This window comes from Neofelis nebulosa, chromosome 17 (genome assembly GCF_028018385.1).
Source record: "Neofelis nebulosa isolate mNeoNeb1 chromosome 17, mNeoNeb1.pri, whole genome shotgun sequence".
In the NCBI taxonomy this organism is placed as follows: Eukaryota; Metazoa; Chordata; class Mammalia; order Carnivora; family Felidae; genus Neofelis; species Neofelis nebulosa.
The window spans coordinates 236,227-261,076 of NC_080798.1; the positions used below are offsets into that span (position 1 = coordinate 236,227).

The following is a 24,850-nucleotide window of genomic DNA, read 5'->3' on the forward strand; positions in this document are numbered from 1 at the left end:
TCTGGTGTTTTCCAATATTACTCTAGTTTTTATTAATATGCATTATTTTTAGAGCAGTTTTACATTTATGGAAAATTGAGGTGATAGTACAGACTTCCCATATTCCTGGTATCCCTGCACAGTTTCCCCGACTGTTAACATCTTTAGTGTGGTATGTTTGTTATAATTGATGAACCCATGTTGACACGTTATTAACTAAAGTCTACAGTTTACATTAGAGTTTATCCTTTGTGTTGTACATAATATGGGTCTTGACTCTTGACAAGTACATAATGTCGCATGTGTCAGTCATTCCGGTACCATACAGAATAGTTGTGCTGCATGAAAAATCCCCTGTGATCCATCTGTTCCTCCCTCCCTCCCTCCCTCCCTCCCTCCTCCAAGTCCCTGTCAACCACTACTTTACTGTATCTATGTTTTGCCTTTCCCAGAATGCCATAAAGTTGGAATTATGCAGTATGCCTTTTTCAGACTGTTTCACTTAGCAATATGCATTTAAGATTCCTCCATGTCTTAAGCTTGATAAAACTTGATAGCTCAGGTTTTTTTTTTATTGCTGAATAATATCCCATTGTATGGGTGCACCATAGTTTCTTTATCCATTTACCTATTGAAAGACATCTGAGTTGATTTCAGTTCTGAGAAATTACAAATAAACTTGCTATAAACCATGTGCCTGTTTTTGTGTGGACTTAAGTTTTCAGCACATTTGGGTATATACCTAGGAGGGTGATTGCTTGGATCATATGCTAGGGCTATATTTAACTTTGCAATAAACTGTCAAACTCTACCAAAGTGACTGTACCATTGAATGAGAGTTCTGGTTCCTCCTGCTGTCAGTATTTTGGATTTTAGCCATTCTAATACATATGTAATGCTCTTGTTTTAATTTGCAATTCCCTAATGGCATTCGATGTTTAGCATCTTTTCTTTTTTTATTTTCTTTTTTTAATTTGAGAGCACAAGTGAGTGAGGGGGCAGAGAGAGAGAAAGAATCCTAGGAGGGGCAGACAGAGAGACAGAGACAGAGAGACAGAGGGAAGCAAAGCTCACCATTAGAGGCATACAAGCTCAACTGATGTGGGAACTGAACTCAGAAATCGTGAGATCATGACCTCAGCTGAAGTCAGATGCGTAACGACTGAGTGACCCAGGTGCCCAAGCATATTTTCTTGTGTTTATTGGCTGTCTGTGGAGGTGTCCCAATCTTTTGCCCTTTTTAAAAAGCATGGTGGGCAGAATTCTAAGGCCCCAAGATTTTTCTGTTGTAATTCATGAGACCGAATGGATTTTTTTCTCCAGAACCTCCAGAGAAGAACTCAGCCTAGCCAGCACCTTCACCCTAGTAGGAGCAGAAAACTTAGCTATGTTGTGCTAGAACTCTGAGCTCAGAACTGTGAACTAATACATGGATGTTTTGGTAATTGTGATTTCTTACACAGCAATAGAAAACTATTACACAAGGTTGAACCTTTGGCAGTGGCTCCCTCGCAAAGACTTCTCTTTGGTGTGAGGCCGAACAAGGTGATAGCCATGGCTAAAGGCTTTCCCACTTTCATTGTACTTCTAAGGCCCTCAGCGTGAACTTTCTGGTGTGGAATAAGGTTGGAGCTGTAGCTAAAGGCTTTCCCACACTGGTTGGGCTAAAGAGGATATTCTGTGGTAGGAAAACTTACATGTAGAACAAATTTGGGGCTTTGGGGTAAAGGTTTTCTATATTCACTGCATTTACAAGTCATTTTGGGGTGATGAATTTCTCAGTACTGAATGAGGTTGGAGCTATATCTGAAGGCTTTCCTGTAATTTCTGCTATTAAAAAAGTTTAGAGATGCAACTAAGCTCTCACGCATGTGCTGCGCATAGATCAACAAGCTGGAGACAGGCTGAGATTGGTGGGATCAGTTGGATACCTGTGAAAGAGCTGGCCCCCCCCAAACTCTACCCTGTGAAGCCTTCAGGTAATACCTATTGGGGCTACTCATGGGGCTGCTCAAAGAAATGCAGGGAAAGTACACCTGGCCCAGTCACAGCACCCACAACACCCACCATAGGGAACCTGGGAAAGAAGCAGCCCTCTGGTCCAGCTTTGGGATAGACAGAACTTCCCATGGGAAAAGGCAGAGGGTGATCATATACTTCAGGAGGGCGTAAGGGACTTACCCGGTGAGCCGACGAGCTCAAAGTTCAACATCACATCATGGTGATTACATGGGGTTACATTAAGGAGCCTTCACTTCTTCTGGGAGAAATACAGGGCCACATCCTCACATGTCACCATACCCTGCAGTGGTGGGTTCAACTGATCCTAGGGGTTGATGACTAGGCAGAAAAAACAACCAAAATATGGACAAAGGGACACACCCAGCCAGGCCTTTGACATGGAAGGGTAATATATCTCTCACTGACATCCTATTTCCCCAGAGGCCCAAACCACCACCCCCAAACACATCCTGATGCTCCCCCTTTCCCCAGAACTCTACCTCAGAGAGAATACCAAGGTCACAACACCATTGATGCTGTTCTCCTCATGTTACTATTGGACTCTGTATCCAGCCCACAGCAACAACAGGATGGATGCCATCTATGTTCTGGTCCAGCCACACAGGCCTCACCCTTTCTCCTCCCAGCCCATTCCTTCTGTGTCCTTCAGATCACACCTCTCAGATGCAACCAAACCTACACACGCCATTCTCCCTTAGGTCGAGATACTTGCTCCCAAGGCCCTTCAGTCTGCCCTCCCCCCTATCAGGCACATAACATACTTGGCATGCTCATAATTCCACACCCCTAGCACAACCTAACCAGCTCACCCCATTGGCAACTCCCTGGCCTCCCCACAGGCCACTCTCCATGTGGCGTCCTGAGAGTCTGTGGCATAGAAACCACAATCCTATCCTGGCTCAGGCCTGTCTGCGCCTGCACCTCCAATGGTCCACTGCCACAGGAATCCCCCACCCCTGCATTAAAGACTCCCCACCAGGCCCTGCTCCTAGCTTCAATATTCAGCCACTCAGAAGTACAACTGGATCTCTGAGATCCCGGAATTCCTTCAACTCTGCCTTTGCACAAGCTGTCCTTTCACTTGCCGTGACCCTCCTCTCCCCTCCTAAGGCACATTCAGAGTCCAGCCCACCGGGCCTGGGACCCTACCTGTCTCCCAGGTGACCCCCATCTGCCACTGAGTGCCTCTGCAACCCTGAATGAAAAGCCTCAGGCCCCAAAGGGGGCAGACATAAAAGCCTAGAGATCCCACAGAATCAGCCCAATCCTGGGCCCACTTACCACCTACATCCATCACTGCCATGCCACAGGCTCCACCCCAGGTCCACTTGCCTCTCAGGTGCCTTGGCCCCCTGACACTCCCCCTCTTTATTCCCCTGCTAACATTGGCCCAGCCTTCACAGTGTCTTAATGACACCTACCATCACCTTCCAACTGCATAGTCAGGACATCTGGTCCTTGGTTCTCAGCCTCCCCTTCTCCAACCTGTAGGGGTATTCTTTACATTCCTTCACCAATCCCACATTGTTCCTAGTTCCACTCTCTAGCCCCACCCTTTGGATGTTCCCAACCCTGATCCTGCAGAATTCCAGAGTTGTGTATCCGGGAGCCTACACAACACCCCCATTCAAGAGTACTTGGATATATCATGCTTAAAATCTCCAAAACCACACTCCAGATCTTGTCCCTGGAAACTGCTCTAGACATCAACTTCCACATCTGTTGATATATCTTCCACCCATCAAACCACTGAGTCCAAACACCTAGGCTAACCCTTGATAGCTCAGTGTCTTTCACTGCCTCACATCAGGCAGTTGGGCTGGTCCTACTCAAATAACAGATCCAGAGTACAAGCATATCTGCCATCTCCATTGCCACCACCCTGGTGCAGCCACCTGTCACCAGCAGCCTCTTCATGGGCCTTCTTCAAGTACAGTCTGTTCTCCCCTCTAGCCAGAGAGAGCCTCCCAACACCTGAGTCAGATCATCTTCCTCCTCTGCTCTAAATCTCCCATGGCGCCCAGCATCCTCAGAACAGAGGTCTAGGTCCATTCTCCGCCTGACTCCTGCCCCTGCTCACTGTTCTCAAAAGACCTAAGTGGGGCCTGTGGTTCTCAACATTCCCAGCTCATCCTCACTGCCAAGGATTTGCTGGTCTCTGTGTCTTTAACACTTTCTATATCACATCCTACTGACTGACAGAAATGGGAACTCTCCTGCATAACCGCTGAATCATGGGCCAGATGGGACTCCCAAAGCCCAAGTAACTAAGGGCAGAGAGGCAAATGCGGCGAGGAGGAAAAGTCTCAGGATACCAACATCCCAGATATCGGGGTCTGAGTTAGCGAGGGCCAAGGGAGCACCCTCAACTCATCTGAGCCGGTCTGTCATCACCGCCAACGCCTCGAGACCCTGGGGGCGGAGCTGCACACTGAAAGGCGGATACCCCGGTGGGTCCCGCGGGTCGGCAGACCCGATCCCAGCCCTGCCAAAGGATGGATGACCTCAGGCTGACCGTGGCAGTCTGGGCCTCAATCCTCACCCCTTCCTGCGTAAAATGCCTACAGGGACCTGGGTGCCGCTAGCCGGGGCAGCGGGGACGAGGACAGGGTGAGGAGGCTCGGGAGAGCGCGCAGCCTGGGCGGATATCTCCGTGACAGGCAGCCCATCCCATAGTCGGGACAACGAGTCTCAGGGAGACGGAGCCAATACTGGAGGCTCACGGCTCGGCAAAGATACGACAACGGACGCTGCCCTCACCCAGCCTGCAGAGCACCCACAGGACTCAGCCAGCCGGGAGCGCAGAGCCCAGCCGCGCGAACTATGCTACCCAGAAGACACTGCGACGACTTCTCGGCCCTGACCAATGAAGACCCAGGAGAGGGCGTTTCGGGAAGGGCTTCTGGGGCGGGACTTCCGCCGCCCGCCTCCGATGGTTGTTTGTCTAGAGTTCCACTTCCGACAGCCTCTGGCTTAGGCATCGGGTAGCAGCAACGGGACGGCGTCTGTAAGGCTCCCTGAAAGGGCGGAATCAGGAACAGGGACAGCTCGAGAGTGTAGGGGTGGGGGTGGGGGGTGTCCCACCACGCCATGAACGCGCCTTTACCGCGACGAATGTCCCGCCTCCTCGATCCCCGGCGTCCCCAGCCACAGTGGGACCGCCCGGGGGCTGCGCAGCCGCTCAGAGAGGGGGCGTCCTCCGCGGCCACAGCAGAAGCCGGCACGTGCCCGCGGCCGCCCCCGAGTCGTTCCCCGTGGCGTGGAGCAGCTAAGGACTAATGCCTGGGGAACCTCTGCAAGAGGAAAAGGAGGTGTGGGGAGGAAGGCTGACAGCTGGATGTAGGCAGAGATGCAGACGGTGCACCGCCTGGGCCTTCCTGCTGCTCAGTATGTGCCCTTATCGGGCAGCTAAGGCCTCAACAATCCCTGTGCAGAACATCCCGAGAGTGGACGCGGAAAACTCGCCCGCTCAGTGCGTGGCTTATGGCAAGTCCTTGGAGAGGAAGCAACTCTCTTTTACTACTGAAGAGATCACGGAGCAAAATCTTGTGTGCATAAGGACTTTCGGAGGGCCTTGGTCATATCTCCCACCTCTGAAGTCTACTGGAGCAAGTTCATATCAGAGAATTTTGCATGCGCAACCATTGGGGAAAGACTTAAGTAAAAAATGCCCCACATATGTTTTCTTCTTTGGGCTCAGAAAACTCACCTTATGAGTAGAGCCAATGTGGAAAAATATAATTCTGTATTTTCTAGAATTTGTATAAATGGAATCTTACAGGGGTGCCTGGCTGGCTTAGTAGGTAGAGCACGTAACTCGATATATGGGTTGTGACTTCCAGTCCCACTGGATCTTGGGTGTAGAGATCACTTAAAAATAAAATCTTGAAAAAAAATAATACATGGAATCTTAAAGATCATTCTTTCCTAGCTTTCACTTATCTTCATACTTTTAAGACTTTTTCCTCCATGGTGTTGCATATATGTCATTAATTTTTTGCTTCTTCTTTTTTTTTTTTTTTTCCCCCTTTGAGTAGGCTCCATGCCCAGTGCAGAGCCTAACATGGGGCTTGAACTCAGGACCATGAGATCAAGACCTGAGCTGATATCAAGAGTCCAGTTTAGGGGCACCTTGGTGGCTCGGTTGGTTAAGTGTCCCACTCGGTTTCCGCTCAGGTCATGATTTCACGATTCCTCAGTTCGAGCCCTGTGTCGGGCTCGGCACTGGCAGCTCGGAGCCTGCTTGGGATTCTCTCTTTCCTTCTCTCTCTGCCCCTCCTCCGCTCACGCTGTCTCTGTCTCTCACAAAAAAAAATAATAATAAATAAATAAAAGTCCAGTTTAACCAGCTGAGCCACCCAGGCGCCCCTAAGTTTTTGCTTCTGATTGGTTAATGGGATTCCATTTTATGGATGTACCACATTGTATTTACTCATCCTAGTAATGGATATTGGAGTTGCTTCCATTTAAAAAAAAGTATAAAATTGCTATGAATATTTGTATACTGGTCTGTGAATATAGTTTTCACTTCACTTGAGTACCTATGAGTGGGACACAATATTTAAACATGGATACGACTTTTTAAATCCCTAAGTTTTTATTTTTCACTCGTCCCACTGGTAGTTATTTAGGAATGTTGATTGTTTAATGTTTAAACATGCTAATTGTTTGATAAATCTATTAGTTACTAAATTGGCCATGAAATAAGAATAGTAAAGTCTTCCTCTGCATACAAGGCAGTCCTGTAACCCCAAGTTCACATCCCTACTCCAAGCATAATTATACTGGGGCAGGGGTCACCTTGGTCAAGTAGATGAACCTCTGTGAGCCCTGGTGTCCTCATCTGTAACACAGATACAATAGTAATCACTACACATGCTGAGTTCTGCTGGGCACTGTCTTTTATCTATGTATCTAGTCTTTATATAACTTTGAGCCTTTCAAACACCAGGGAAGCTTGTGCTATTTTCACCCCTGTTTTGGCATGAAGGAAACTGAGACACAAAAAGCTCACATTATTTGTCTAAGGGCACAGAGTGTCCAGCTCTGGAGTCTTTTATCATTAGCCTCTTCACCATCTCTAGGACTTACCTGTGGGGCTATTTGAGCTTTAAAAAAACAGGGGCGCCTGGGTGGCTCAGTCGGTTGAGCGTCCAACTTCGGCTCAGGTCATGATCTCACAGTTCGTGAGTTCGAGCCCCGCGTCGGGCTCTGTGCGGACAGCTCAGAGCCTGGAGCCTGTTTCGGATTCTGTGTCTCCCTCTCTCTCTCTGACCCTCCCCGGTTCATGCTCTGTCTCTCTCTGTCTCAAAAGTAAATAAACGTTAAAAAAAAAAAAAAAACATGACAGGCAAACCGTGGTGCTTGGAATTTAGTAAACTCTCAATGAGTGTTATTACATTACTGTCATAGTTATTAATATTGTTATTTTTTTTCAACGTTTTTTTTTTTTTTTTTTTTTTTTTTTTTTTTTTTTTTTTGGGACAGAGAGAGACAGAGCATGAACAGGGGAGGGGCAGAGAGAGAGGGAGACACAGAATCGGAAACAGGCTCCAGGCTCCGAGCCATCAGCCCAGAGCCTGACGCGGGGCTCGAACTCATGGACCGCGAGATCGTGACCTGGCTGAAGTCGGACGCTTAACCGACTGCGCCACCCAGGCGCCCCAATATTGTTATTTTTTTTAAGTTTATTTATTTTGAGAGAGAGTGTGGGTGAACAGTGGAGGGGCAGAGAGAGAATCCCAAGCAGGTTTCCCGCTGTCAGCACAGAGCCTGATGGAGGGCACAAATCATGATATCATGACCTGAGCTGAAATCAAGAGTTGGACACTTAACCGACTGAGCAACTCAGACATTCCTATTATTATTATTATTATTACTGAAGGATGGGAGCTGGGAAAGTTTTGCACTGAACTAGAACCTTCTCCCACATCCCTACATACATATGGTTCCTATCCAAGGATTGCCCCTTGGTGCTCAGCTAGGTGTAAAATTATCTTCAAGACTGGATTACATATGTCACAGAGGTGGATCTTCTGGGTAGCAGGACCAACCTTGAAGATTTGTGACTCTTCTTTTATAAAAATACCCTGCTTGGGGCGCCTGGGTGGCGCAGTCGGTTAAGCGTCCGACTTCAGCCAGGTCACGATCTCGCGGTCCGTGAGTTCGAGCCCCGCGTCAGGCTCTGGGCTGATGGCTCAGAGCCTGGAGCCTGTTTCCGATTCTGTGTCTCCCTATCTCTCTGCCCCTCCCCCGTTCATGCTATGTCTCTCTCTGTCCCAAAAATAAATAAAAAACGTTGAAAAAAAAAAATTTAAAAATACCCTGCTTGAAAGTTGCCTCCTCGTCCTCCACTCAATGCCAACAAGCTGACAGTGAAGAAATGCTGACAAAGTCCACGGTGACTTTGGTTGAATGGGGCAGTTCCATCATAAATGTGTGTCTAACACTACGAATAACTCCATTGAGGAGGTTCAAATCAGGTTAAGAGGCTGATGTGCAAGATCAGAGAATGTAGGAGGCCTCATGAGGGACAAGGACACAAGAATGAAGTACAGAACATGGAGAAAAGGCAGATTCTCCGATATACACCTCTATAAATGGTTTTCAGCACAGCCCTGTTAGAAATTTGTAAATGTTGTGCAGAAGGGTGTGTTCAAGCACAGGAAAATCCAGTTGAAACTGAGTATCCAGTATTTGAGAACAGTTTAAGGATATGAACATATCTCATAATATACTAAGTGAAGACCAAAACTGGAAAACACTAGAGGGAGCGGTGAGAGGAATGAGAGGTGGAGGAGGGAGAGATAGGGCAGAGACAGGGGCAGGAAGGGACAGAGAGCAGAAGTGGCAAGAGGTTGAAAGTGGAAATATGGATGTATTCATTTTCTAGGCCTGCTATAACAAAATTCCATAAGCTGGGTGGTTTAACACAACAGAAATTTATTGTCTGACAGTTGTGGAGGCTAGAAGTGCAAAATCAAGGTGTCACCAGGGCCATACACCCTCCAGAGCCTCTAGGGGAGAATCTGTTCCTTGCCTCTTCCACTTCCTGGTGGTTGCTTGCATTCCTTGGCTTGTGGCCCCATTACTCTGACCTCTGTCTTTGTTGTCACATCTCTTTCTCTGACTCCTCTGTCTCCCTCTTGAAGGGTACTTGTGATTGCATTGAAGCCCGACACAAATAATCTAGGGTAATCTCCACATTTTAAGATCCTTAATCACATCTGTAAGGTTTCTTCTGCCATATAGCACTCACAGATTCTAGGAATGAGAACATGGATATCTTTGGGGGGCATTATTCCACCCACTACAGAGCTCTTCACTTAGCCTGGGATGGAGTCCAGAACTGATGGAAGCAATGAACTCTGAGCTGGCCTCTTGGCAAGGGAGGGGCCAGCTGTGACGATAAACCAAGTCTGCAGCCCATGGAGTAGGGACCAACAAGAGCCAGCTGGGTCAGAAGAACCATACTCCAGCCTGGTTCAGAGAGAAAGAATGCTCCTCAGACCGTGTGCACACGGCCACTCAAAGAAGGGCACTGTCTTCTGTGGTTCACTGAATATCAAAATCAAGAGTCATGAGTAATTTAAGACAGGCAAGAGCAGACTATAGCTTGTGGTCCAAATGCAGCTCATTGCCTGTTTTTGTACTACCCCCAAGATAAGAATGGTTTTTACATTTTTTATGGTTGAAAAAAATCAAAAGAACACCATTTTGTAACGTATGAAAATTATATTAAATTCAGATTTTAGCATCCATAAATAGAGTTTTTATTGAGTATAGTTGACACACAATGTTACATTAGTTTCAGATGTACAACGTAGCCATTCAGCAAGTCTATATATTATGTTATGCTTACCAAAAGTGTAGCCACCATCTGTCACCATACAACGCTATTACTGTACCCTTGACCATGTTTCCTATGTTGTACCTTTTATTGCCATGACTTATTAATTCCATAACTGGAAGCCTCTACCTCCCTTCCCCTTCACCCATTTTGCTCATCCCGTGTCCCCTCTCCTCTATGGCAACCACTAGTTTGTTCTCTGTATTTACGGGTTTATTTCTGCTTTTTTTGTTTGTTCATTTGTTTTGTTTTTAGAGTCCACATACAAGTGAAATCATATGGTATTTGTCTTTCTCTGACTTATTTCACTTAGCATAATACCATCTAGGTCTGTCCATATTTTTGTAAATGGCAAGATCTCATTCTTTTTTTATGGCTGAGTAATATTTCATCATATTTACCCCACATCTTTTTTATCCATGCATCTATTGATGGACATTAGGGTTGCTTTCATATCTTGGCTTTTGTAAGTAATGCTGCAAAAAAACATAGGGATGCATATATTTTCAAATTGTTTTCATTTTCCTCAGTAAATTACTGGATTGTGCAGTATCTCTATTTTTAATTTTTTTAAGATTTAAAAAATTTATTTATTATTGTTATTTTTAAGTAGGCTCCAGGCCTAGTCCAGAGGCCAACATGGGTCTTGAACTCATGACCTTGAGATCAAAACTTGAGTTGAGATCAAGAGTCACAGGCTTAACTGACTGAGCCACCCAGGCACCCCAAAGATTTTTATTTTTTAAGTAATCTCTGCACAGGGCTTGAACTCACAACCCTGAAATCAAGAGTTGCATGCTCCACTGACTGAGCCAGTCAGGTGTCCCTTCTATTTTTAATTTTTTGAGGAACCTCCATACAGTTTTCCACAGTGGATGCACCAATTTACATTCCTATCAACAGTGCACGAGGGTTCCTTTGTCTTCACATCCTTGCCAATACTTGTTTTTTCTTGTCTTTTGATACTAGCCATTCTGGGTGCTATAAGGTGGTAATAGAGTTTTATTAGAACACAGTTGTAGCCATGCATTTACATATTGTCTATGGCTCCTTTCACACTACAGTGACAGAGTAGTGACTAGAAACTGCACAGCCCACAAAGGCGAAAATATTTATGATCTGGCCCTTTACACAAAAAGTTTGCTGGATCCTAATTAAGAAGTTACAGAGCTGGGGCGACTGGCTGGCTCAGTTTATTGAGTGGCAGTCTTGATTTCGGCCCAGGTCATGATCCCAGGGTCGTGGGGTCATGATCCCAGGGTCGCGGGATCAAGCCCTGCATCAGGCTCTACACTGAGCATGGAGCCTGCTTAAGATCCCCATTTTCTCTCTCTCTGACCCTCTCCCCTGCTCACATGTACTCTCTCTCCCTCTCTCTAAAAAAATTAAAAAGGAAAGAGTAGATTTCTAGAAGTTTCTTTGAAAAAGTCCTATACCCTATACCCAAAGTTTTCCCAGGCTATTAAAGTGAAGCATCCATGCCCCATGCCCCAGGGAGGGAGAACTCAGGTCACAGGTCGCTCAGGCCACTGTGGCTCCAAGCCTCTGCAGAGACTGCCAGCGCAGAGCGGGTGGCAGCTTGGAGGAGACGTCCAGGATTGCACCGCCAAGTTGGGCTCCTAGTGGAGATGCTCCCTGACCCAGCCTCAGTCTCCCTTCTGGGATGGGAGGATCTTAGCACTTGCCAGCTCTAATCTGAATGCGTGGTTAGCTTTAGTGAGAGTGCCTCAGAGTCAGGCAGGTCCACCTGCCTGGCGCACATTTGGGGTCTTCCTCTGGCACTTACCTCCACTGGAAACCTCGTGATCTAATCTGCCCGCGTTCACATTTGTCTGTGTTAAAATTTATCCATAATTGTATTATCTCTGTTCAAATCGAGTTTAGTCCCTGTCCACCACCTTGTGTCTGGCGTGAGCCCTGCAAGGGCATGGGCCTGTGTGTCCAGAGCGCTGGGCCTGGTACACAGCAGAAGTGCCACAAAGGCGATCGCAAAATCTGCCCCTTTTCTTACGTTAAGGCGTTTGAGGTGTCTGGGTCTTTTGTTTATTGTTCACCTCTCCCTCTTCCTGTGGCCCCCCAGACGGGAACGCTAGAAGCTCTCCCAAGCTTCCCTGGCCTGCTGCTCGTCTTAGCAAGGAGAGAAGACTCCAAGCACTGAGAGAGAACTTCCACTGCACCTCCAGGGAAGGGAAAAAACCAAGGCTGCCCCGCCAGGGCGTGGAGTTGAGGGGAGAAAGTGTTTTGCAGAAAGCTCTAGTCTTTGTTCAAATCCACGTCCTGCCCAGCCCATCAGCCTCAGTTTCCCCATATGTCATCTGGACACCGCTGCTCTCAGGGTCCAGTGAGGGCCCTCTGAGGCCTTTGTTCCCTTGGTCTCAACACGAAAGGATGCCTGATGGTCAGGGTCGGGTTTGGAGTAAGCAGGAGCCTCCTTGACTCCAATCAGAAGAGGCTGGCGGGATCCCTGTAGAATGGAGTACCTGGGGGCCCTTCAGAGAGCATGGGAGGGAGAGCTGGGGGACGATCTGGGAAAGGTTTGGGGAGTTGGGGGCTCCAGGAGCTTGACAAGGAAGGGAGTGTGGCCAAGATGATGGCCCCTCTGCTCAGCTTTATGGATGTCATCTGGCATGTGAGAGCCCTCTTTGTTCCTGAGGTGTCCCCAGGCACCCCCCTTGGTACACAGCAGGTGCTCAATAAATACTTGTCGATTAACAAAATTTTCCTGCAAGTAAAATGTTTATTGTCCACTTTAGAGAGAAAAGAACAAACATCTGGCATCTCTGGCACCATGCAAGGCATTGAGGTTGATGCCCCATCTCTGGGTAGTCAGAGGCACCAGGACCTAGAAGAAGGAACAAGCCTGGGGCTGGTGAGGGGTGGTTATGCAGCAGGGATGCAGTGGGCAGAGAGAGGGCTGGGAAAGCACAGCTCTGGGTGGCCACATAGGCTGGTAGGCAAGGATGGGGAGGAGTCACCCAGGGTGGTTTGGGGCAGCTCCTTTTGTTTGTGGGCAGCAGGTGGGCAGGCATCAAGGTAGTAATTAGTGGACAGGAATGCTCAGGACCCCTGGGATCTGTCATCAGCCTCATTTAAAGGAAAGAAAGACTGAGGCTTCAGGTTTCCATTTGTGAGAGTGGAGAAGCACTCTCTTACTCTCCCTAGCCCCTAAGAGGAAGCTAGTTAGGACAGCGGGGAGGGGCCAGCCCTGCCCACTGCCCTCAGTCACCACCTTCCTGTTCCAGGTCCCTTTACCTTGATGCCAGCTGTTTTGAAGATACATTTCTAAGGTCTCCTTCCAAGCAGACAGCATTGTCTCTCCCTCTTCTGTGCACCACCAGCTAAGGGCCCCTTTCTGACACCCCCAGCTGGATCCAACTCCTGACCCTCTCCACTTTCCCAGCCTGGGGTGGAGGAGGGAAGGAATGAGAAGAGGGATATCTGAGACCCTATGCTAAGCTGAATAATGTCCCCCAAAGATAGCCACATCCTAATCCCCAGAGTCTGTGAATCTGTTACCTTACATGGCAAAATGGACTTTGCAGATGCGGATGTTGAGCTGAGGAAATTGGGATTATCTGGGTGGGCTCAATGCAATCACAGTGTCCTTATAAGTGAAAGAGGGAGGCAGATCAGAGAGAGATCTGAAGCTGCTAGGCTGCTGCCTTTGAAGATAGAGCATGCTGGTTCAGTCAGTAGAGCGCAGGACTCTTGATTTTGGGTTTGTGATTTTAAGCCCCACGTGAGACGTAGTTACTTAAAAAATAAAATAAAATAAAATAAAATAAAATAAAATAAAATATGAAGATAGAGGAAGAAGCCAAGGAATGCAGCTCAAGAAGATGGAAAAGCTAAGGACATTCTCTCTTGGAGCCTCCAGAGAAGTTAGCCCTGAGGACACTTGATTTTATTGAGGCAAAATTGATTTCAAGACTCCAGGCCTGCAGAACTATAAGATACTTAATGTGTGTTGTTCTAAGGAACTCAGTTGGTCGTAATTTGTTGCAGCAGCCAGAGAAAACTAATACAGACCACCAACCTGTTCCTGCCTGACCAAGTCCCCTCCCTCCCTGAGTGGGCTGGGCTATGACTGCCCAGTGACCCAGCACACTGCCCCCAGCCCCTGTGGGTGACGTTGACACCTGGGTGTGCAACAAGAACTGGTCTGGGAAGACACTCCCTTCAATGTCCTGATGTTCCCCCTCTGGCTTTCCACCTGGAAGGAGCAGCTTGTATCAAAAGGAGCTCTGCCGACATGCCTAGATCCGGGTGACTGGGAGACAGTTGGGCCTGGAGTGTCCATAGGCATTTCTGGGCTGCCTCTTTGTCACCTGCAATGCTGTCACTCCCCAGAATACAATTTGGCCCCCCTCTGTATGCCAGGCACTGAGGACACAGATGTAAACAAGTCAAACAGGAGCCTCCAGCCCCATAGCAGTCATTTTGCTCTCTGGAAAATGCTGGATTCCCACCCACAAAACACAGAACCCCAACCCTGGGCAAAGTGAGACAGGATGTGGGCTCCAGGACCTGGGGGGAACAGAAGGCCCGTGTTCAGTTTGTGTAGCAGGTGGCTGCCATCTACCCTGCAGTGACATTAGCAGGGAGGGCTTCTGAGAGGAGGAGGACAGGAACCCTGCAGGCTGCCGTCCACAGGGAGGGCTAAAGCTTCACCTAGGGGAATGGCAAGGATGCCAAAAAAGGTTGATAGAGCCCTGGAGGAAGAGGTGCAATAACTGAGTGCAGATGGGGGTGATGGAGGTTCTAGAACCTAAGGTGGCCAGGATACCTGCCAGCAGGCCAGGGAGATCCAGGAACACCCACCCCCAAAATCGTGTGACATTGACCTAGAGGGCAACCTTAGCCTCTTTAAGCCTAGGTGACCAGAGCTGCCCCTACAGCATTTCAGGAGGGTCCCAGAAGCCATGACCCATTGGAGTTGTGGAGGCTCCCATTGCAAATTGGTACTCAGGACCAAGTGGGAGCTAGTCTTTGAGGCTCAGGGTCTATCTGTCCCTCCTAAATCCTGGCCAGGCCACTGCTGCCCCTCCAAGCTCAAGTTCCAGCTATGTCTACAGAGAGGCAACACAGGACCAGCATGGAAACAGCTGGATGCCACCCAGACCCAGCCTGTATGCAGCAGAGTGGAAAACTCCACAGCCTCAGTAGGGATTGGTGGGGGAGGGAGGAGGGGGGAGGGGGAGGACTACAATGGGCTGGGCCAGACCATGGCCAGAGACTAACAGCAGCAGCAGCTTTGCCTCCAAAGATGGGGGGCCCCAGCAACCTCCAGTGAGTCCGAAGGGTGAGTAAATCAGAGCCTTCGGCCCCAGCTGCTTGCTGAGGGTGCTCCCCCAGGGGTCTGATGACTGGGGGTACACTTAGTCGAGCCCTGTGATCAGGGCTGATGGTGTCCCTAGCAGGGTACCTGCACCATACTGGTCAGAGGGGCTCTCCAGGTGGACTGCCACGAGGGATGAGGATCAAGGGTACTTCCCACTGGATCCTAATGGAGACCAGGCTTAGGAGTGGCTCCCAGCAGGACCTTTATAAAGATGGGGATCTTTATAAGCCTCAGCTGCCGGATGTCCACAGGGATTGGGGTCATGGGTGCTCTCTGAGGGCCCCTTGGGGGAATGAAGGCAGGGGTTAGTCCTTGAGAGGGTCCCTGCTTTGTGGTGATGATGCCTGGAATGATCCCACCAGGCCTCCTTCTGGAGAAGTGGGCGATCGGTAAGGGATGCACCTTACTAAGGCCTCCGGGAGAATCATGGCAAGGGGTGCTGGCAGGGCCCCACTAGAGTGACACGGAGGTCCCCAGGCCTGAAGATAGGACCCGGAGCACAGATGCGTTTACTGCGGCCCCCACACCCTCCTCGCGCCCCGTCCCCGCGGGGCCCAGCCGGGCCCAGCCCCTGCCCTCCACGTGCGGCTCGGGGCCCTGGCCGGCGTCCCCTCGCCCTCCGCCGTGTCCTCGGAGCCCCCTTCGGGCTGCGGCGCGTCCTCCGCAGCCCCCGGCAGGGCAGTGTCCAGGTCACGGCCCGCGGGGCGCTGCGTCCAGGCGGGGGTCCAGGGCGCCCCGGGTGCGGGCCGCGGCGGGAACCACGAGAAGCCAGGCGCGGGGGCGAGCGCCACGAGCTGGGGCCGCGCGGGGCCGGAGGAGGCGGCGTGCGGGATGAGGAAGAAGATGTAGACGCCCGACACCACCAGGCCCGCGGCCACCAGCACGGCCAGCGCCACGGCCGCGTTGAAGGCCCAGGCCGGGCTGCTCAGAGAGAGGCGGCGGGACAGGGGGCGGCCGAGGCGCAGCGGCGGCGGCAGCGGCGGCGGGCGGGCGGCGCGGGACTTGCGCGGCCCGGGCGGGGGCGGCGGCGGCCGCAGGTAGAGCAGGCCGCGGCGGCGGTCGAAGCGCACGGAGCCCCGGCGCGGGGTCGGCGCGCGCGCCTCGCGGGGCAGCAGGCCGGGCTGCGTGGGCAGAGCGGGCAGCCCGCGGCGCGGGGCCAGGCGCGTGGGCGCTCGGCACACGGGACACGCCACCGCGTCCCCGCCGCCCGCCGTGGCCAGGGACAAGCGGGCCAGGCACTCGAGGCAGAAGACGTGGCCACAGTCCAGGCGCTTGGGCAGCTTGAACTCGCCGTTGAAGGGGGACACGCAAATGAGGCACTCCACGGGAGACGCGGGGGGCAGGATGGGGCCCGAGCCCGGGCTGCCGTCCCCTTCTTCCTCCTCCTCGTCGTCTTCACCCTCCCCCCTGCCCGGGGAGCGTGGCACAGAGAGTGAGCCCGGGGAGCAGGGGCCTGAGCCTTGAGCGGCCCGGGGGCGGCGGAGCCAGGGTGGCCGAGGGCAGGGCATCCGGACGAGGCCTGAGGGGAGAGGCGGTCAGCCAGGGAAGGAGGCCGTGTAAGAACGAAGGTCAGGGGCTGGCCCAACCTAGAGCAGGGGGCATTCAGAGAAAGGGGGGTTGCGAGAGCCAAGGAGCAGAGAGGACGGGAAAAATTAGCGACTCTCTGGGTTGGAGCAGAGGAAAAGGGTGTCCGAAGTAGGAAGTAGAAGATCAGGACTAGGGAAGGGGGGGGGGGGGGGGGCAGGACAGATGAGACAACAGAGGATTGGGGACAGGGACAGACACTGGGATGGACTCAGGGGGCCCAGATCCTAAGTTACAGACTCAAAAGGTCCCAGAGAGGATAGCAGAGAGGACCTGAGTCACCAGGCAAGACCGTAGGCAATGAGGAGGATCCAACACCAAGAGGAGCAAAGAAGGGGATGCCCCCACCCACCAAAAGAACTGACTCTGGGGAGTCCACAGACTCCAGGAGAGGAAGATGAGGTAAGAGGACACCCAAACTTCAGGATTGGAGCCCAGCAGGACAGAGCAATGTTGAAAGCCCAACAGGTGACAGAGGGTCCCAACTAGACAATGACAGACCCCAGCTGACCTTTGGGCTCTTCCTACCTGTTGATGCCTCCTCCCTTTGGCTGGCACGTCCCTTCCAATTCTGACCCCAGTCCTCTGTCTACCAGCAACTGCATACTAGGTGCCCCTCCCTGCAGGAGGGTGCTGCCTTGGTACCACTCCCTCCAGATCCCAGGTTCCCAAGGTACCCACCAGACCTGTTTGACCGCCTGCCCTGCCCCCCCCCAGACAGGTCCCTCCAGCATGAACACCAAGCCTGACCTTGGCCGGATGTTGGGGGCGGCAGGTGAGGGATGGCAGACTGACAGGGCAGGGAGAGTCTGGCCTCGTGGGTGGGCAATAATCCCCCCCCAACACCCCACACCCCTGCAACCAAGCCTTCAACACCTCAGAAACCCACTTCCCAGCCACCCAGTACAATCAGAAGCCTAGTGTGGCAGTGGCTCTACAGGATGCCCAGGATTGGGTTGCAGTGTTGACCACCCAAAATGACTGGGGAGGCAGCCTGGAACCCCTGGGGGAACCTGGCCAGAACCAAGGAACCTCTGGAGTTCTGGGGTGGAAGGTGGGCAGACACCACAGTGGACTGGACAGAGCTGGCCCCATTCAAACAAGCAGACAGGGGGCTAGAAACGGTTGTGGCCTTGGATTCCTCTCCCTGGAGCTCCTTCCAGGGAACATGCCTCTCAGGATGGTGGGCAGCCACCCAGATATCATGGACAACCACCAAGCCCTTCCCCAGACTACAGTGACATCTCTGCCAGGACAACCCCACCCGTCTCATTTCCAACATCCACGGAACACTCCAGGTGGCCAGGCTTGCACCCCGGGGTGCCATGGTCCTGAGTCAGTGCTGCTTCCTGGACAGAATATTTCCCTGGTGATCCCAGGTCCCCACAGACCAAAACACATGCCAGAAGTGTGGGCAGCTCCTCAGGACACTGCCATCCCCACTCTAGTTCCTGGAGCCACACAAGGACAGACATTGGCACAGGTGGGTGAGGCTGCCCCAAGAGCAGACAGATTTATTGGAGCCATAGCCAGGAGATCAACGGTTGGACTTGGCCACACGTTCCAGCTCATCCTTCTTCTTGATAGCATAGGAATTGGAAGAGCCCTGCAAGGAAGTAGATGGTTAGTTTGGAATGTTGGAAGAGCCTTTTCTTTTTTTTTCTTTTTCTTTAATATATGAAATTTACTGTCAAATTGGTTTCCGGGAAGAGCCTTTTCTTGAACTGACCCCCACCCCAGTGTCCTCACTCACCTTGGCTGCATTGATGAGCTCATCTGCTAGGCACTCAGCAATGGTCTTGATGTTCCGGAAGGCGGCCTCACGGGCACCTGTGCACAGCAGCCAGATGGCCTAGGGAGCACAGGGGTCAGTTAAGCCTGGGGGCAGGGGTGCCCCCAAAGCAGATAGGACCACTGTCCTCCAGTACTCTGTGATCCCAACAAATGTCAGTTACCATGTTGCCATCCACTGGCCCACTGAGTCAAGACACAGCAGGAGCCCACAGGCTGCCCAGGTGGCATGCTGCCTATCTGGGATCAGACCAAGGGCCACAAAAACAAGCATAGACACAAAAGCTCCTGATTACAGGAGATTTGAAACCCACCACCCCAGCGAAATGCAATGCAGTGTGTGCTCTTGACCTGGACCTCCGATTAAAAATGGACAGCTACTATAGGGGCACCTGGGTGGCTCAGCTGGATAAGCATCTGACTTCGGCTCACAGTTCATGAATACAAACCCCACAATGGGCTTTCTGCTATCAGCGCAGAGCCCAGCTTGGGATCCTGTCTCCCCTTCTCTGCTCCTCCCCAACTCGTGCATGTACTCTCATAAAAACAAAGAAACATTAAGACAGGCACCTGGGTGGCTCAGTTGGGTAAGCGTCCAACTTCAGCTCAGGCTACGTTGTCACAGTTTGTGAATTAGAGCCCTGCATCAGGCTCTCTGATGTCAGCACAGAGCCAGTTTCCAACGCTCTGTACCCCTCTCTGCCCTCCCCCCTCCCCCCCCCCCCAGCTCTAAAATAAACATTAGGGTCACCTGGGTGGCTCAGGCATCCGACTTTGGCTCAGGTCATTCATTACCTCAGCTTGTGAGTTAAAGCTCCACAAAGGGCTCTGTATTGGCAGCTCAGAGCCTGGAGCCTGCTTCAGATTCTGTCTCCTCTGTCTGCACTGCCCCCTGCTCCCCCCACCCCTCCCCTGCCGCTGACTTGTGCATGCTCTAAAATAAACATTAAAAAAAATTTAAATACACGAACATTAAAAAATAAACATTTAAAAAAATAAAGTAAACAGACAACTGTAAGGTATGCTAGGGACAGCTGCAGTGATGGGATGATCAGATAATTCTACCACTGTTAAACTCCTTGAGGCTGATGGTGGGGACAGAATATCCTTGTTCCTAGGAGACATCCACTGAAGTGTTAAGGGGAAAATGTTTGCAATGCCTGCAACTGATTCTCAAATGGTCTGTGAAAAAATATATACCCACACATGGTATGTAAAAATATACTCAAATGAAACTGTGCCTCAGGCAACTGTTGCTCAGGGAAGGGGCCAGAGCTAGAATCTGCCATCAGAGGGATGGAAATGCAGGAAGGCTTCCTGGAGGAAAGGCCACTTTGAGTAAAACACACAGGCAGGACAAACCTTCCCACTTGCCAATCTGCCCCAGGCAGAACCACACCGGAGCCCAGTGGTGTTCCCGTCAATCCATATGTGCCTAAAGCCCCAGGCCCACCTGATTCACACGGCGCAGGGGGGACACGTCGACAGCCTGACGTCTCACTGTTCCAGCTCGTCCAATGCGGGTTGAGTCCTCCCGGGGACCGCTGTTAATAATCGCATTCACCAAGACCTGCAGGGGGTTCTAAGAGAAGGCAGCCATGAACCTGACACCCAACCTACGTCCCTCCCCGGTGTCCTCACTCCTAAAACTTGGCAGACCCCGGCATGCTTGCCATGGGGTAGCTGTTGGCTTTATGGTGTACTAAGGGCACTCTCTGCCTCATCAGGCCTCAGAGCCCTACCTCACCAGTGAGCAGATGGATGATTTCGAAGGCATGCTTAACAATGCGCACGGTCATGAGCTTCTTGCCATTGTTACGGCCATGCATCATCATTGAGTTGGTGAGGCGTTCCACAATGGGGCACTGTGCCTTGCGGAAGCGCTTGGCCGCGTAGCGTCCTGCACTGTGGGGCAGGTACTTGGCATACTTCTCCTTCACAGCAATGTAATCCTAGGGCAGCAGGGAGAGAGGATGGAGGGATCATGGTCAGGAGCAGGATGGCCAGGAACCAGAAGGACTGAGCACCACCTCTGGATAGCCCCCGTCCACCTGTGGGGGCTTGACTGTGAGGCCCGTGTGCCACAAAACAATAAATCCCCAAAAAGTAACTTTACCAAGTCACTAAAAAGAGTGTTTCCCTTATAATAGGAGGAAGGAAGATGAAAACCAAGATTACAGCTCATGATCTCATTAAAAAAAAGTTTTTTTTTACATTTATTGATTTTTGAGACAGAGCACAAGTGGGGGAGGGGCAGAGAGAGAAGGAGACACAGAATCTGAAGCAGGCTCCAGGCTCTGAGCTGACAGCATAGAGCCCAACGCGGGGCTTGAACTCACAAACTGTGAGATCATGACCTGAGCCAAAGTCAGACACTTAACCGACTGAGCTATCCAGGTGCCCCTCATGATCTCATTTTAAGGTGCTCCTTGGGGTGCCTGGGTGACTCGGTCGGTTAAGCTTCTGATTTCAGCTCAGGTCATGATCTCATGGTTCGTGAGTTTGAGCCCCATGCTGGGCTCTGTGCTGACAGCTTGGAGCCTGGAGACCACTTTGAATTCTGTGTCTCCCTCTCTCTCAGCCCCTGCCCCACTTGCACTCTGTCTCTCCCAAATATAAAAGTAAACATTAAATAGAGTGCTCCGCAAACTTTGCAGCATAGGCATTTTAAATCAGAACATTCTTTGTGTAAGGGCTGCCCCACACACTGCAGGATGTTTAGCAGCATCCAGTATGCTAGTAACACCCTTCTCAGTTTCAACACCCAAAAATATAAGCCAACATTGCCATCTGTCCCCTAAAGGAGGTGGGGGGAAATCACTCCAGAGAACTACTGTTTTAAAACAATTATTTGGGGCACCTGGGTGGCTCAGTCAGTTAAGCGTCCGACGTCAGCTCAGGTCACGAACTCATGGTTCACCAGTTGGAGCCCGTGTCGGGCTCTGTGCTGACAGCTCAGAGCCTGGAGTCTGCTTTGGATTCTGTGTCTCCCTCTCTCTACCACCTTCCCCACTCTTTCTAAACACACACACAATTATTCGTCAATCTCTCCTATATACACATGTATCATTTCTAACGAAAATGTCTAGAAAACACCAAAATGTTCAGGGGTGTTGGAATCAGAGGAATTACATGTACGTGAAGACGACTATTGTCAATTGTTCCGCTATGAAATACACCCAAAGATCATTCCATCACTTACACTCGCAACACATATCTACCACATATGACCCACAAAGACTAAAATATTTGCTATCTAGCCCTCGCAGAACAAAGAAATGAAGGAAAACAGAACTACAAACTATCCGGGGTGAAAAACAGGACCGAATCCTCCATGAGGCACAGTGCCTAGATCCCATGATATGTATAGAAACAACAAAAAATGTTTTTGTTTCTTTTAAAATGAAAAAGGAATAGAAACAATTCAAACCGTATTTGCCTTTATACCAATGAAATTACAAAATATAATTTCTTTTTAACGAAAGGCCCACAAAAGTCCTAATGAGGCCCAGCGTAAAACAATATAGGGGTTAAGACAAACTGGGAGGACTCCCACTGATTTCCTGATTTCAAAACCTACTACAAAACTACAATGATCAAGACAGTGAGGTACTGGCTTAAGGATACATTTACAGAACAGAAAAGAATTGAGTCCAAAAATAAACCCATATCATATAGCTAGGCTCAACTTATTTTCAACGATACTAAAACCATTCGATACGGGAAATATTCTTTTCAACATATGGTGGCATTCAGACAAACTTATTATAATGTATAAAAGATTTAACTTAAGACAACTTATAGCCTAAATTTGCTAAGTAAAATGCACAAAACTCTAAAAACAAAAACCAAATAGTGTTGGGACAACTGGATTTTCACATGCAAAATAATGATCCAAAAACAAACAACAAAACACCCCCAAACACCCACACAAAAACCCTGTGGGATGTGATGTGACCTCTGAGAAAGGAACCATCTTGTGTACAGATGAAAAGAACACAAGGAAAAAATGGACATGTAGGTGTGATGGTCCAGGGAGCCCTCCTTTACCTGTCAGGTTTTCAACTTTACAGCTACAAGTTTCCAGGGACCCCTCCTGAAAGAATCCGTGTGTGCCCCAAAACCCAACTGGGTAGCACAACCACCACACAGCCCCCTCACCTGCAAGGAAATGTCATTGATCTGCACATCATCGGTGCTCCATTTCCCAAAGAGCTTGATGTCAGGGGTCTCCGCCACTGCAGGTGCAGCTGTCTCCCACTCCGTCATCCTAGGAACAGACTGTCAGAGCCCAAGCACACCCACCACTGTGAGACTAACCCACAACCTGTAAGTTGGGAAGTTATGTGGAACCAAGAAAGGCTGTAAACATCCGGGTCCATCTTTCTGAGTCTTAGAAGAACCAGTTAGCTGTCAGCAAGAAACAGCTGTCTCTCACCAAGGAGAGCTGGTGGCAGGCCTGGGTCAACAGCTGCTGCGCGGGCCGTATCGAGACAGTAGATGCCAAATACCGTAACATTGCACCCGCTCAAGTTCAAATCCCAGCCACGTCATTAACGAGCTCTGCCACGCTAGGAGTGTCAAACTAATTTAGACACTCTGCTCCCTCTTCCATAAAACAGAACCGTTTATCTGTCATCAAGATCACTACACGAATTCCGTGCAAAATCAAAGCAAAGGCTACCACTCGTGTCCGACACCAAGGGGGCATTTGGCAAGCACCAAGGGGCTGCTACTAAAGAGAAAACCGTGTATATGCCACAAAGTGCATCACGCATATAAAAGTAACAGCAACGTCCTATTTCAAAGTATGCCTGCAGGGGCCAAACCACTATATCCGAGCCCTGCTGCAGGGTAAAGCTACGGAGGTAGCGGAACGCCAAAGAAAGAATAACTTTCCTTCGCCTCCGCGTTTTCTCAGCACATTTTCCAGAGAAAGGAAAGAGCCCACCCCCTAGGGAAGCCCCGGGCCTCGAGGATCGATGAAGACTCCCCAAAAGATCCTGAATCGTCCCTCGGACCCCCAACCCTGCGGCCGCCTCACCTGGGGGCGCAGCCGGGGAGTCACAATCGCTCGGTGCGCACCACGCGCTGCCCTGGCGCAGACAGGAAGAGACCGCGAGTCGCGGGCCGACGCTTTTAACTAAGGTGAAAACTTCCGGGTCAGCGGGGACAATGCGTGCGAAAAATGACACGGTTTGTTCAAGGGCCAATCCGGAACAAGAATGTGAAGGCGCAAAGGAAAGCCGTAAATCCTTTGCGCACGCGCACTTGCAGAAGCGGCCCCATAAGCGTGCCTGGCGGCTGTTCTAACCTTCAGTACTTTCCTTCTTGGGGCGGGGGAGGGGGGAGGATGGGGGGGGGTAGGTGGGGCTTGCACAAGCTCAGAGAATTCTCTGAGGCCAAGCCGCCATGTCTAGTGACGGCGGAAGTCAGGCTCGCGCTCTCCACCGTGTTCCGCCGCGGGCTCCACGCCCCACCTGCCGCCGGTTTTGAGTAGGGCATCCGGTTCGGTACCCCTGTCGCTCCTCGTCCAGGTTACAGTCGCTTCACAGGCACGCGCTCGCTGTAGGCTCGGGAAGGAAGAGTGAGTCTGGTGGTCACGATTGCACTCCGCTGGTCCTGCCCCCCCCCCCCCCACGTGCATGCGCGAGCCCCTCTCCCAGGTCGGCCTCCCCCACGCTTGCACGCCCGGGGTTGCTGCGGGCCTGAGCCTCCCAGAGGGGACCCTTTCCGGTTTGACCTCTCTTCACCCCATGCCAGGGTACCCCCATCATCTCTCTTCGACCCCTGAAGCTCCAGCTGCCTCTTCATAGCTTGAGGGTAGGGGAGGAGCTCCGGACGTGGGACCAGGTGCTGTGTCCAGCAGGTGGCCTGGGGGTCAAACCCCACTGTTTGATGCATCTCGGCCATGCGTTGATGCGAGATCAATGGACGGGTGCAGGGGGGTCGGCACGGGTAGTGGGTACCCCACCCGTGACCATGTGGCCAACTCGAAGATCTTGTGCCCGCCCTACACATCCCCCTCCTGTCTGTCGCCTCCTAAACCTAGACCCTGGAGTCTAGCTGGGACGTGGACTTGTTTTGGTTGGCTTGCCAGAGGCAGCGAACACTGTGGTTGCTCACCCAAGCCGGCTGGTGGGAGGATAATGGGGCAGCATGGAGCTCCTTACCTCCTGATGAGGTCTCTGCCTCCAAGGGGATGTTCCTTCTAGCCAGACCCCAAAGGGCCCAGTCACTTGACCGAAGGGGTCCTGCATAGATAGATCTCCAGTGACCCACTT

The 24,850-nt window shown here is 51.0% G+C and overlaps 3 protein-coding genes across 4 annotated transcripts in view; all 3 read right to left on the reverse strand.

Annotated features, from left to right (window-relative positions):
* Positions 1–4,492, reverse strand: part of ZNF584 (zinc finger protein 584) — a 36,256-nt gene extending 31,764 nt beyond the window's left edge. Inside the window, exon 1 of the transcript XR_009255656.1 lies at positions 2,161–4,492. The gene's annotated coding sequence lies outside the window, so the exon portion shown is untranslated. The remainder of the gene's footprint in view (positions 1–2,160) is intronic.
* Positions 4,493–12,567: 8,075 nt separating this feature from the next.
* On the reverse strand, positions 12,568–18,150 carry RNF225 (ring finger protein 225). The gene is made up of 2 exons (XM_058706621.1): positions 17,304–18,150; positions 12,568–16,710 (listed from the first exon to the last, which is right to left on the reverse strand). The coding sequence occupies exon 2, from the start codon at positions 16,697–16,699 to the stop codon at positions 15,701–15,703; it is 999 nt and encodes a 332-aa protein (XP_058562604.1). The 5' UTR covers positions 16,700–16,710; positions 17,304–18,150; the 3' UTR covers positions 12,568–15,700.
* A 109-nt stretch (positions 18,151–18,259) lies between these two features.
* Positions 18,260–23,746, reverse strand: RPS5 (ribosomal protein S5). 2 transcript variants are annotated; one of them, XM_058706623.1, is made up of 6 exons: positions 23,611–23,746; positions 22,728–22,836; positions 20,309–20,518; positions 20,020–20,148; positions 18,529–18,627; positions 18,260–18,381 (listed from the first exon to the last, which is right to left on the reverse strand). In XM_058706623.1, exons 2-6 carry the CDS (start codon positions 22,833–22,835, stop codon positions 18,313–18,315), a joined length of 615 nt encoding a protein of 204 aa, XP_058562606.1. In that variant the 5' UTR covers position 22,836; positions 23,611–23,746; the 3' UTR covers positions 18,260–18,312. The 2 variants fall into 2 exon arrangements, with proteins under 2 accessions (XP_058562606.1, XP_058562608.1); XM_058706625.1 differs by lacking the exon at positions 23,611–23,746 and having other exon boundaries at positions 22,728–22,849.
* Between the last annotated feature and the right edge of the window lie 1,104 nt (positions 23,747–24,850).